At 41.0% G+C, this 13,278-nt stretch overlaps 1 protein-coding gene and 1 long non-coding RNA gene across 2 annotated transcripts in view; one reads left to right on the plus strand and one right to left on the minus strand.

Moving 5' to 3' along the window:
• LOC111259850 (transmembrane protein 256 homolog) overlaps window positions 1-13,278 on the plus strand; it is a 55,879-nt gene that overhangs the window by 31,417 nt on the left and 11,184 nt on the right. The window contains exon 4 of the mRNA XM_022832141.2: window positions 9,652-9,801. Within this exon, the coding sequence (XP_022687876.1) occupies window positions 9,652-9,801 (150 nt within the window). The remainder of the gene's footprint in view (window positions 1-9,651; window positions 9,802-13,278) is intronic.
• Window positions 6,110-7,785, minus strand: LOC147753574 (uncharacterized). Its single transcript, XR_015310756.1, has 2 exons — window positions 6,673-7,785; window positions 6,110-6,434 (listed from the first exon to the last, which is right to left on the minus strand). It is a non-coding gene; the product is annotated as an uncharacterized LOC147753574 (long non-coding RNA).

A 13,278-nucleotide genomic window follows, 5' to 3' on the forward strand; every position in this document is an offset into this window, starting at 1 on the left:
GATGGTTTCTTTATTTGATGGACAGTTTCCCTCGCTCATCCGGGGGACGACATCAGCTCTAGTCTAGGCCAGCGATAAAGATTTCTTGCTATTTCCGCTGGCCTCGACGATGTAGCTGTTGTGATTACGATACAGCATAGTTGCCTATAGGATATACACATATGTACATACACATGTGATAAATGATAGCTTCTGATTTTTCGTCAGCTATCGGCGGTCCGAACTAGCTCTTAGCGGCCTTGACTAGTTCGTGATTCTCCATGTACCATACTTATGTTCAGCCGTGTGAGCGCGTCTGCTAGCGGCGGTCGCAATAACGAATTCGCAATCGACATAAAGTTCGAAGCACTCATTACAAACTTAATGAGATGATTATTGTTCTTAGTATTTCGACATTGGTCTTTAAATTGAGTCAAACCGGTAATGTTTCGAGTTTTACGTACGGTATCATCGTTAGGTATTCGATGGGACGAAGTCTGTCTATACCCGAGTTCGAATCTAGACCACAACTTTACGTTACCCGCCTAAGATATCAGGTGGAATGGATGATATGGGGGAGTACCTAGATTGCTGCCTGCACGCAGGTGTTCCATGGTCGACCACTATTATCTTTGTTATATGCTGTATATACAGATATCATTATGGTTAGGTCATTAAAATTGCGCCAATGTATCTTATACTTTCTGTACCATTTTGCTAATTCGGTGTCTTTCAATGAATGGCAACGCAAGTAATTATGTCACCTACAGAAACGCTAAAGGGGCAGCACTATAAGGCCATATGGCACTGAAGATTTAAAACAGTAGTTATCATGTTTGTAAACAAATTGCAAAATATTTAACATGCATGAAACGTACATGCAATTCTCTTTTCTTCTGTTCGTAATTAATTCTGAAACCAATCAACGAAAGATCATCGGATCAGGACCATTTTAACGGATACGATTAAGTTGGTAAGATTATTTAAATACACACAAAGTTTTGCCGAAACATTGTTTACTGATGTCGTGAATTGTCGATAATAATTAGTAGATTTTATATGGTTTTGTAGTTACCAGGTAACTGTCATGGTAAAAGCGATCACCTTATAATATAATAATAAAATATTATAATAACAATGTCAATATCGTGGACTGAGCGAAAGAGTGGCAAATTGAATCTGGCTAAATTTCAGGAATCTAACTTGGAACGAACGTCAAAAAATACTTCATTTTTGTTTTTCAACAAAGCTTACACTCTTCGAGCAAACAGAATACACGAGGACCGGCTTGAACAATCGTTTTCATATAAACTCGTTCCACGTCTCTGTGACAAATGTCGATAGTAAAATAAGGTCAGTGATGTTAATTGTATGCATTCTATGCTAATCACTTCTATCTTGGTAAAGTTTACCACCTTGGACACGTCGCCGAGGTAAGCGTTTTTCAAAAACATGTGTACCGCAGGTCTGACAATATTCTTTGCGCCCAAACGAATTGACAATATATTTGAAGAAAAGTGAAATCACAATTTATGCTACCACCATAGTCGCTTTATATACGTTATATATATATATATATATATATATATATATATATATATCTCGAACGCGAGTTATATCATTTGTTTTCGATCTACTTCGTGCTACGCAATCTGTGAGATTTGCTAGCGCCGATGAACGCTTGCCCTGTCTCGCATTGACGCACGTAGCTCAAGTCCCAGAAAGTTGCTGTTTTCGCTGCTGAACATTATGTTATTACCCTTGAAACTAAATCAGTAGGTGGTGAATTGGCGAAGATCCTCTGCGTCAAAAACAACAAACAGAAGGTACGGTTTGAATGGTTCTGGATAGCAGTCCGATATCAATGGAAATGACTATAGGAAATTTAACGTACGAAAACAGATACTAGCGTATATTAATGATCTGGTGCGTTCGAGATCGGTTTCGCGTAAGCAAACGAGTGTCATGCTGTAATTTTACCAATGGTAGATGTGTTTATGTGTGCCTTCTACTCATGTACGATGCAATGGAACTATTTTTTCATTTGGTTTGAAATAGTCTCAATTCTACGACATGTTATCATACCGAATTAATGGAGAGCGGTCGGGCATGACGATTTCCATGTCAATTCAATCGTTCGTATTAAGCGAACAAGGTAGAGTTAGAGAGTTTATGCATATCGGAATTGTGTGGAGGTTTCATTTCTGCTGCGAAAAAAAATTTGCTAAGGAGGAACACCCGAAATCTCTGTTTTGAAATACATGGCTCGTCCAAAAAAATGAAACAGTCTTAACCGTGAAGACTGCGACATAAGCCGTTAGGGATCCGCTATAAATTGCCCCGGAACAATGGCATGGTCTCGTAATACCAGACAGAATCGGACGAATATAGACGTAATCTATAATGTAGTACATGTGTACTCTCAAGAAACTGTATTTCACACTCTACATATATACTGAAAAAGAAGCCTGTATCGATCACAAAAAAAAGCTGTTTGCAAGTTTCTGGAAGTGAGATATTATAATACTGCGGTGGCCCGTTACAGAATCGCTTAATATTATCTTGCCTTTTTTTTGGTGGGTCATGACTTAAACGTTCTGCCGAGGTGATTTTTTTGGCGATACGCCAACGAGACTAGACTTTGTTTGATCGATCTGCAACGAAAACGCGATTTTTGAACAGCTAGACTATTTAGAGCACGTACAGATTATTGATTACATATCATACACTTGCTTAGCAGGACTGATGTTCTTCTAGGATACTTAAGAATGACATACCGTGTGTGAAAGCAGCATTAACTAATTATAAACTTCATTAGACAATATAGTTTAATCACACTTATTTCTGTCTCGAAGTTTACAATAAACGTACTTCAGTCTATACTGGGCTTCGGCTGCAAGACTATAGAACTTCGTCCGACATCTTGCTCTTCGAATCGCAAAACAATAGATGCAACAAATCTGAGTGTTCGCAGTGGCGTTCACTCAGTCAGAGCCGTGGTTAGAGCATGCAGTCATCGACTGCATGCAGAGTGACCATTCAGAAAAAGGACGCTGCGCTCGGAACTAACGACGCTTAAGATAATGATCAGGACTAAGACGTAATATTGTTCGGATTAATACTGATTAGTGTTTATTCTTTAAGTTATTCACCCAAAAAGGTATTTTATCGAGGTTCTAACGGTGTTTGGTTATAAGTTCATCTTAAAGAACCGTGGGCTTTATGCCAAATTCTAACTTTTTTGTTAGAATGGAGTTATGATTCTATGTTTTCGATATCATTCGTAGGGAAATCACTTGGTCAACCTTGAGAGCGGACAAAATTATTTACGCTGAACCTGAATTCCAAGATCCCAAGAGAGTTTCAGATCTAGGGGAAAAGAACCGTTATTAAATTTTTGATTATTTGATTTGAACGTACGCAACTTCGCCGCTGCACGAGCACTAACTACCTATTATTTGAGTATCAGTTGAGTGCCTTACGAGTTAAGCACAAATCTAAGGTGACAATTCGCACCATATATCTTTCATGCCAAAATTTATCAGCGCAGTTGTGTAATATGAATTTTGACAAATTCTGATAGATTACCATCATCTACAACATTATTATGAGAATTACATCACCTCATATCTAGGGGATGTTGCGTTGTTAGACGAAAAAACAAAAAGAAATTCGGCTGCTTCTAAGTTTCATAAAAGTACGAAAAAATGTACCTCCTTAACATTCGGCCGGTTCAGTAGAGATGCCTCGCCTTCGCGATCTTCACGGATGGGCTTGAAAATTGTCTAGTTTGATGCCGAAACATTCGCTGATCTTTTTTTTTTTGTTTTAGAAGTTGAGCTGCAGTACTATAGCTTGGCTCGACTTTATACCTAATCAGTACTTGTCTTAAAACCTGCTTTGTGTACGCTCGAACTGCTCGATCTAATTTAGATACGGTCGATCCCGAAACTAAACCTGAAATAAAACTACGTTTCATAGAAGATATCGAAGTATTCGCTTATATTATCATTAAAGAGGCGCAGTAACTTATTGCTTCTGAGCTGGAAGAAACCACTTTAGGCTTTTATCTACTACGCCTTAGGTGAACGGTCGAGGAAGTCGTTAACAGCATTTGCCCTGTAATGACTGAAAGGGAATTGCAAATAAATTGTCGCCATATAAACAGAGGTCGTCCTGGCTAGCTGTTTGTTCACGAGAGCTTTCCTCTGAACATGACGTCACGCCATGGTCCATTCAGCTGAGTCCAATCGTCTCACGTACGAAAAGAGAACTCGGACTCAGTTGCGAGCCATGCTTAGCTTAACGTGCTTGTATTCTCCTCGAAGACTAATAGCTGTGTCGCCACACTGACGCATACAAAGACGTGCTGTCGAGGGTGATATGTTGGGTTAGCTTTTTGTAGTTCGACTTCTTTTTACTGCTATTCTCCGCCTTCGTCTAAATGGCAACAGGCTCACAAGGCAATCACATCGTGCTTCGTGTTCTCCGTACGGTACCTGGACCGGCATCGCTTAGACATGGCTGGCTTTTGCCAGCACGAAACGAATATATCTATGCCCGGATTCGAACCCTAGACCACTAAGCGTATCTGCGTTTGGCGAGCAAACATGTCACCTACAACACAATCATGGGGACTAGGAAAACAATCAGCGCTCTACTGCCCCGCAAGGAAATGTTGGTGTGTGTAGCCATCTCAGTCTAAATGATAACGATTCGACATAATGACGTGCGCAGCATGAAAACAAAAACGATACAATAGTTTTTCTAATTATATATATATGGGGCCTGATGTCTACGTCGAAACATACCCAAGGGCGAATATTACCATGACGGGTAAAACCAATTTCTTTCGGTTGGTCATTTTTTGCAAAAATGGCCGTTTCGTAACTAAGTTGACATGGCACATAATTGATAACAATGGAAATGGGCCTCTAGCGTAAAACAGATACACCAGTCGTACGTTGGCAAAGGGGCAAGACAAAACGAGGTGTTCGGTAGAGGACTAGATTGCTTTTCGAGGAAAAGTGAACAAAGAACTAGAAATTATTAAACTGGGCTGTGACAAGGACACGGGACAGGTTCTCTAGGAAATGGCTTTATATTGGAAAGCAGGGACATTTTGAGGAAGCCTCATAATCGAGACGAATGGCTACCAATTAAATAATCAGTGGTGATCAAACAACGAGAACAGCAACAAAGCCGAAGCCAATAATTAGAAATAACGATGCATTAACTATAATAGCAATAATAATAGTATCTTAACATTGTCGGCAATAGTGGTGCGCCAGTTCTCCAGGGAACAAGCTTGCTAACGAATAGACAAACTTCCCGAAAAAATTTAGAGAAGCTGCTGTCCATTGGTAAAACTTACAATTAGTTCCAACTAATTAAATCGTCACTGTTCTAATAAGGCATTAAATAATGAATAAAGTAAAGCAGAAAACGGTGTTATCAGCAAAAATCAACCTTAGACAAATCCTACAGAAGCAAAAGGTTCAGTCAGTTGTTTTGAGCGTTACCGTTATCGGTGTTTGTGAAGGACATGTTTGAAAATTACATATATATACATGCGGGAGGCAAAGGCCTATTTCGTCTATATTTTCTCAATAAAAAACGAACTCAGCATAGCTGCTTAGTCATTGCCTATATTATTAGAAATTTGTCCACAAACGGTCAACTGTATTTTGCAGCGCAGCAGGTCTCATCTAAGCAGGTAGATGAAAAGGCCAAAAGCAGCGGCTGTTTATATTTATACAGTGATCTCACTCTGAGAACTGTAGTAGTATTTACGACGATAACAACTAGAGCCAGGCCAATGAAGACGACAACCCGCGTTGTTTTCCTAGTTCGAGTCAAGCTTTCCGATGCAGCCAGCTCGTCGCCAACAACCGCTCGGCCTTAACTCCGTTCGTGTATCAGCTATCGACATCTGCAGAAACGTACGACGTATGCCTAATAAATAGTGATTCAAAAATGAAATTCAGTGACATCATGGAACTTCCAAATCTAGTCAGCGTTGATCGTAGCTGACCAATCGTGTCACGATATTGTCTGTGAACCATTGCCAATTGGCGTTGCAAAGCCGTCAATGACGATAGGACAGAATAAAATAATTGATGAAGAGGTATACATTTGTATGTCCCTCGGTGAATTTGGCCCCTTTCGTTTTATTGAAATCGTATATAGCAGTGGCTATCGTTATCAAGTCAAGAATTGCCACCACCAGAGTACAGTTTACTTCCACCTTCGGAATCCTTCGGTGTCCAACAGAGTCTGGGGGCCAACGAGCGTTCGGCGTCACTCCTGAGATAATGTTAGCTTAATAGCACACGCATTGTAGTCTACGCAGGTAGCACAGGTCTTGCCATAGATTGCAGCTGAGAAGTTGCGCAGATTGAAAACAGACCGATGCGACACGGGCTTGGCGCAGGCAGGACGAACGCAACAGTTTGCTGAAAACGTTTTATTTTATAGCATCATGAAATTATTAAGTAAAAATAGGCTCCCGTCGATCATAATAAGCATTAAAAAAATAGAGAATCAATACATGTTGGTATTTTGGCGGATCTTAGATTTTTTTTTTGAAGTATCTCACCAAAATTCCGGGAACCTTCCACATTTTATGGTACGGTACAGAACTTATCTCGAAACTATTTTTATCATAATAGCAAGGTAAACAGAAAAATTCACTTCTGTATATTGCCGAGTCGAAACATTGGGGCACTCCTCCAAAAGAACTAAATGTCTTGTGGACAAGCAAAATATCAAAATGCAATCGCCCTTCTTCGTCGACCTTCTCCCGTTAACTACTGCCTTCGTGGTATAACGTTGTTACGACCTGTCACGTGTAACGCCACCGACTCAACATGGCGGGCTGTGCTCTTAACGTCGACATCGGCCCTGTTAAGGATGTATCGATTATGGATAACTGAGTGAAGCGTCAGTGTCTTCTCCCACCAAAAACATTCATCACTATCCGCTAAGCAAATGGCGCGGCCGACAGTTTCCGCTACGCTTATTTATATAACAGACCGCGTCGTCTGTTACTACCACTGTTTATCCCTTTGACTTGCCCGTAGAACAGCGCTCCGGGCTTCTTTTTGATACGTCTGCGTTTAACTTTAAAGACGGGCAAAAGTAGCAAAGTGATTAGGCGGATGGTAAGGCAACTGGCGTGATGTTGAAGATGATGGGCAAGGTATGCTGATAAAGGGTACAACAGAAAACGAGGACTATATAGAAGATGTTCGTGAGGGAAGAGAGCTACAACATTATGATTAAAAACTATAACAATGGCATAATAGTTATTATTGTGGAACAGCCGGAACGCCTCATAACGCTATTACGGCAACGATAACGAAAGAGAAAATGATCGAATGGACCAGGGAAAACAGTCGAGACGTACCGAGAGTAAGGAATAGTATATACATAGAAGGTCGAATCTAAATATGGATAGGAGAGCAGGAGATAATTGCAGTGATGCCTGGTGAGAATAAGGCGAATCTGTATTACCGCCTATTATTATATGCATACGACAGTTCGAGCTGGCTGCCACTGATTAATACAATGTATTATTGTTTAATGTTGTTCCCGAAAGGAAGACATTTGGAATTGAATATGTAAATAGAACAGTGTGATTCCATTGATCGCTGGACCCAAACGTGATCCGGTAACTAGCGGTGGACGGTTCGGAATTTGAGCGTAACCAAAGTCAGTTCTAGATAGAATCATTAGAACATTCAGTTATTGATCTAAGACAGCTTTGAGCTCTCATAAATAAGAGTTAGAATTATAGCTTCGACATGGTGTTCTACGTAGCTTTTTACAATCAATGTTAATGAAGTTGATTATTGCAATTCGTGCGGCCCGCTGTAAAACTATGAATCGAGCTCATGTGATGATAGGTTTTGATCTGAGAAAAAATCACGTTCCCGAGTAACTTGCTATTTGTATTCACTGTTCGTATTGCGCAATCGATTTTGCCTGTGTCCGCCCTGATTCGTACCCTTCGTAACACAGTTGAAATTTTTCGACGTCGTAATAAGGCCAGACAAACAGCTTCTAGAAGAAAGTAAGTGAGATTTCGAGTTTTACATCGGGGACTTGCTTGGGACGAGTGGTTCCTTTCTTCCGGTGCAAAGTGTCCACGTTCGGTTTCGAACCTAAACCACCTGACGGGTCCTTCGCACAACTAGCTCGTCGGTTGGCTCACGTGACTGCCGTCACACAGTTATGATGGTAAACGGCTGAGATTCGCTGAATCGTTAACATCAAATCTAGCGATAACATTGGCAAGTCACTATGATAATTGAGGTGAGTGATATTTTAGCCCGATGTTTATTCAGACATTGACAGTTTTTTCGGGTGATGGTCAAATGATATGGACCATGCTGGCCGTGGCCGATATTTTAGCGGGTAAATTTAGATGCTTTTTCCTTGACACGATAATGTCGGCATCTGAGATACTTTTATATTATAAATTATTTTCGTTTACCAATTTAGCACACCTAACAGCGAGACGCTTAGTCGTGCTTTTACAAATGATTTTCTAGTTACTATATCTTATAACCGTAATACGTCCACAAAATACCGCAGTATATGAATTGCTGTAAGTAGTGATTTTTACAGCAGTCAATCAAAAAAAACCGTTATTATCATAAATCAGACAGAAGGGGATGACATTCGGCGTGAAAAAAAAAACGTATTCCACGGACATTATCGATAATGTGGCGCAATGTGGGGGTTGAATAGGCATATTATCTCGAACTTGTCGAAACTATCTAAGCATTTTTGTGTGACTTTTTTTTATATTTCATCGAACGTATTGTTGCTCTTTTTGTGTGTATGTGAATATAACGTGAAATTTTTCATTTCATCTATCTACCAGAACGTATTTAGTGCCGCTATTTATGTGTGCAGTAATTTTTTCGACGCCCAATTAAATCTGCATAAATTATGACGAAACGCCAGATAATTGCTCTTTATTTTTACTTGGTTATTGATTGCTCTACTTTGCTTTACAAACATAAATGGTTGAAGGGTCCGGTGAGGCATCGGCTTTAATCGGAAAATTTTACTGGGGCGACGTTATGTCAAACAAAAGAAAAAGCGACGAAAAAGCCTATCTCTTGTCTAAGAGATAACATTGCTGTGTATAAACACTTAAATTACTTGGCGGTTGATCCTATAGGCGATACGAAAATAGAGTTGCGACAATTGGCAAGTAGCGAAGTTGGCTTTGATAGAGGCTTGCTGTTAACGACTAGGTCCGTCATTGTCTTCACCATAACGTAAAACGGATGTTATATATAGTGGCTCCTGCAGCGCACTAATTGTGAGCGGTTTGCCGCTGAGAACAATTGCCGCTGTGCAGTGTTGATGCGGAGGGTTGAAGAAAATCTCGTTAGCTTCACAATAGCCTGAGTTATGAAGCACTGACGTTAACAGCGACTCGCCTCGACGGGTTCAACTAACCTACGAAAAACCAGCTTTCAATATAGATGAATTTTTTTGCATCTTTCATTATTAGTTCTGCACTGATAGCTTTCCTTTATGTCTAATAAACATAATATATGGCGTTATTATATTGTAGTATTGTATTTCATGTTGCTAGTAGTTAGCTGTCGAATTTTGCATAAGATTATACAGTTTTTTTGTCTAATGTTTCAGATGCTGGCGTAGTCACTTCAGCGGATCCGACGCAAGGAAAAGATATCCTTTTGCCCCCCCGATATGCGCTCTGCCCTCCAACGCTGTTTATCAGGATTGCGGCATTCCTTGGAGCTTCTGCAGTCACCCTTGGCGCCTATGGAGCCCATGGTGAGGTTTCTAAGTAGTCCCCTAATTCTGGTATAGTTGGTTTGCTACGACTCACAGACACTATGCTAATCACAATATTTCAATGTTGATTGAATGACAACGAATCTCTAATGGTGTTATTTCTACCCTAAAGCTGGTTCTTTCAAATGAAATCGGGATTAAATCGAAAGGCATAAGAAACTTATAGGGTAGATATAGGGTTGTTCCAAAGGTGGTAATAAAGCTCTCTTAAACGTATATTTTCAGCTTCGGATCTTTCCACGCCACTTACCCACCCCTGCCTAAACGCTTCGAAATTGTATCAGGTTCTACTACCGTTGTTAAGCATAGCCTTAGACGACTGACCCCTTCCAGCTCAAAACGGGACTTGCCTGAGTCTCAAAGCGGAATATTTAATGGCTATCGCCTTCTACTCACGCGGCACGTGACGAAGCAAATGTTCAAGATGTATCATAGTTCGTAACGTTATGGCGCGAAACGAATCTGTGAACATTAGGTGTCATGCGTGCAGAAGACGCAAAGGATTCCATGAACACCTGTACTTTTTGATTAACCCATATAACACAATACTTGTCCTAAAAATCAAGGTATTACGTAGTTCAATTAAAAAGGAAGATTTAATGTCCTATCCTATTCTACTATACGGTAGATCGTGCCTCACATGAACGTGCGACATTGTCACTAGTTATTAAACCTCTTGCCCCCGGAAACAATTTCGGGCTCCTAACTTGAGCGTAAAATGTTTATTTTTACTATTGTAATTTGCATACAAGCGAATCGTTAACTGTTTGATAATATTTGGCCTCGGATTGGCTGAACAGTGATTCTTCCGGAAGAAAAAGAACATTGCTCGTGATTGTCACTGGGTCAACTCATATAATTTAGCTGCAGCGCCCGCGGTGTCACCGATTGAAAATGACGTCGCCGCAGAAGTCGCTTCGACGAGCTAGTGATATAATACGGTTTACTACGTGTCCAGCATCTAAACAGCGTTACAGTCACTGCTATTCGACATACGGGTTAACGACACCCTCTAATCTTATATATTATTATCCTGGATATTGACCCGTATCACTGATAACACGTGCTGACGTTTTCTCAGCGCCCGCTGCAGATCGTAATCGGCGTTTTCGATCGCACCTAACCGCGGTGACTCCATTGAACAAAGCCGGCCTACGGTATTTCACGACACTCTCGTCCCCAGTCACTACATCAAATAGGCATTTGTCGCACGTGGCTATTTAGTCGGATGCCCTCTATTTGCTACTGTTATCGTTATAATCATGATTACTATTAGTATTGCTGCTGCACCGATTCGCTATGAAATCATTTCCTTTTGAGATCGATTATGGGATTAATGAATCGTGCCATTGCATTGGCGTCGTCCACTGTCGTGGCCCATTTGCTATTCTCGTTTATCTATTTACCTAGATCTTTGGTTAGAAATGTAAGTATTTTCGTTCCTTATAGCGTACGCCATAGCTCACATGTGTGTGTGTGTATTTTATCGAATGTGGCTGTCATCGACTGATTATCTGATAACATCATGTTTAAATTGCTTTCTCTGACTGTTACTTCCAGTAGGGCAATTCGTTTTGTGAATGGGGTGTGATTTGGGCTCCGGCCGACTCGGCTTCTGCCCATCACCAGCAGAGCAGGGAAGTTAACGGACCATCTCAGTAACAAACCGTTATATAATGGCGGTCACATCACGAACTAGTTGGCTTCCGCCTTCCATTGTATAGCATAGGCATAAAACAGTAATGCATATTGAAAACAATGCTGTGAATATCTTAGTCGCGAGTTTGATGCCGTCCACGGACCTTCCTTGTGATGATGAGGATGTCCTTCTTTTTTGCCTTTTGTTTCCTTGAACTTTGCCGGGGTCCGCGTGTTAACTGAGTCTAGGACAAATAGCAATACGGCTTAAACAATTCGGAATTGTTGTGTGCTGTCGTTTTGTTAGGGTTAAATTGCTTCTTTTTAAAGTTAGTAGCGCTTTCCAGGCGTTGTTGTCGTTGATGTTGCTGCTGCTGCTGTTGCTGTTGTTGTTGTTGTTGTTGTTAGCGATGATGTTCTTCGGGGGTGTTTGTCTGTTTGTCTGTCGGCGGTAGATATTTTGGCTTCGTTTCTTCAATATATTATTTTTCGTTGAATAGTCACCGCAAAACAGTCGTAATTCAGTGGCTGCTGTTGAAGTAAAAAAATCGTTGTTACTTGCCCAGCCCCCCCCCCCCCCTTCCCCGCCTACACTGCCATCATCATAAATACGATCGGGAAGGTTTTAAATATTTCCATTATCATTTTATTATGCTATTGTGTCTGCCGGCGTTGCCTCTTGGTCCGTAGCTGTAGCCATTGTTGTATTTTCGTATGGCCGGCGGTCTCAGCGGGACACGCCCAGTAGTCGTTCGCCCACTACTCGGTTTACTGTGATTACTGCAACGTAATGAAGACCTTGCACACGCTGGGTTAACTAACATCATTATAACGTTACTAATAAAACCGAAGATCACTTCTACAATCATAAGTTCTATAACGGCTCAATTCACCATCGCTAATCGTTCCATCGTTTATTTTTGGCCTCTGGCACTTCCTTAATGGTTCCCTCTCTCCGGCAACGTCCATTCTTTTTGTTGTTCTTTTTTCATCACACCGCAACACGTGATCAGGCCAGGATGGAGGGTAGGCTATGATGCTAGTCGATTACGTAGAGCCTTTAGCCTTCTTTATGCTTCATCAATCGTCATAAGGCGTCGGAAAAGGGGAAGCTGGAATGAAAATCTTTTTAGACAGTGGCAAATCCTCATGGGAGATTTAGTGAATAGTAAACAATTTCACTCTGCCATCTGTCACTCATCGAAACGTATCGGGTCGAGAAAAGCTCATATCGGATTGGGTTCTTCGTACAATAGCAATCACGCACTGGCTATAGTAGGTAACCGCAGTAATGAGAGCTCTGGCAGAGTTCATTTGTCTGAGATGGCTCTGACTGCGGAGGCAATGGCGTTCGAGGAAGCGTTGGTAGCGGGTGCCGATGATGTATTCTCTTTGGATTACTAAACGAACGCATGTTAAGATGCGCGAAAAATAAATCGCTATGACCTATGAGGCGTTCAAAAAAGTCAAAAACTGTCCGCTTTATGTTGCACTCTATCAGAAGAGAACCTATAAGGGTACCGCTTGCTAGCATTCAATATATATATATATATATATATATATATATATACATGTGAAAGCTATTAGTAGACCGTAGGTCGTCCGAAGCGAGTTTAAAACGAGAAGTATTTTTCGTGTTTTACGTTCGGACATTAGAAGGCTGGTTTCTACCAGTGCAGGACGAAGCACATCTACTCCCAGATTCGGAGATGCACTGCCGCGTGGTGTCTCAAGTTTAATAGGCCAACGCTTTTCGATCACAACGACACGAAAAGAGATAATGAGCTGACGCTGTTCAAGTACCATGCAACGACACAC

The sequence above is a fragment of the Varroa jacobsoni genome, unplaced genomic scaffold (genome assembly GCF_002532875.2).
Source record: "Varroa jacobsoni isolate VJ856 unplaced genomic scaffold, vjacob_1.0 scaffold_374, whole genome shotgun sequence".
Classification (NCBI taxonomy): domain Eukaryota; kingdom Metazoa; phylum Arthropoda; class Arachnida; order Mesostigmata; family Varroidae; genus Varroa; species Varroa jacobsoni.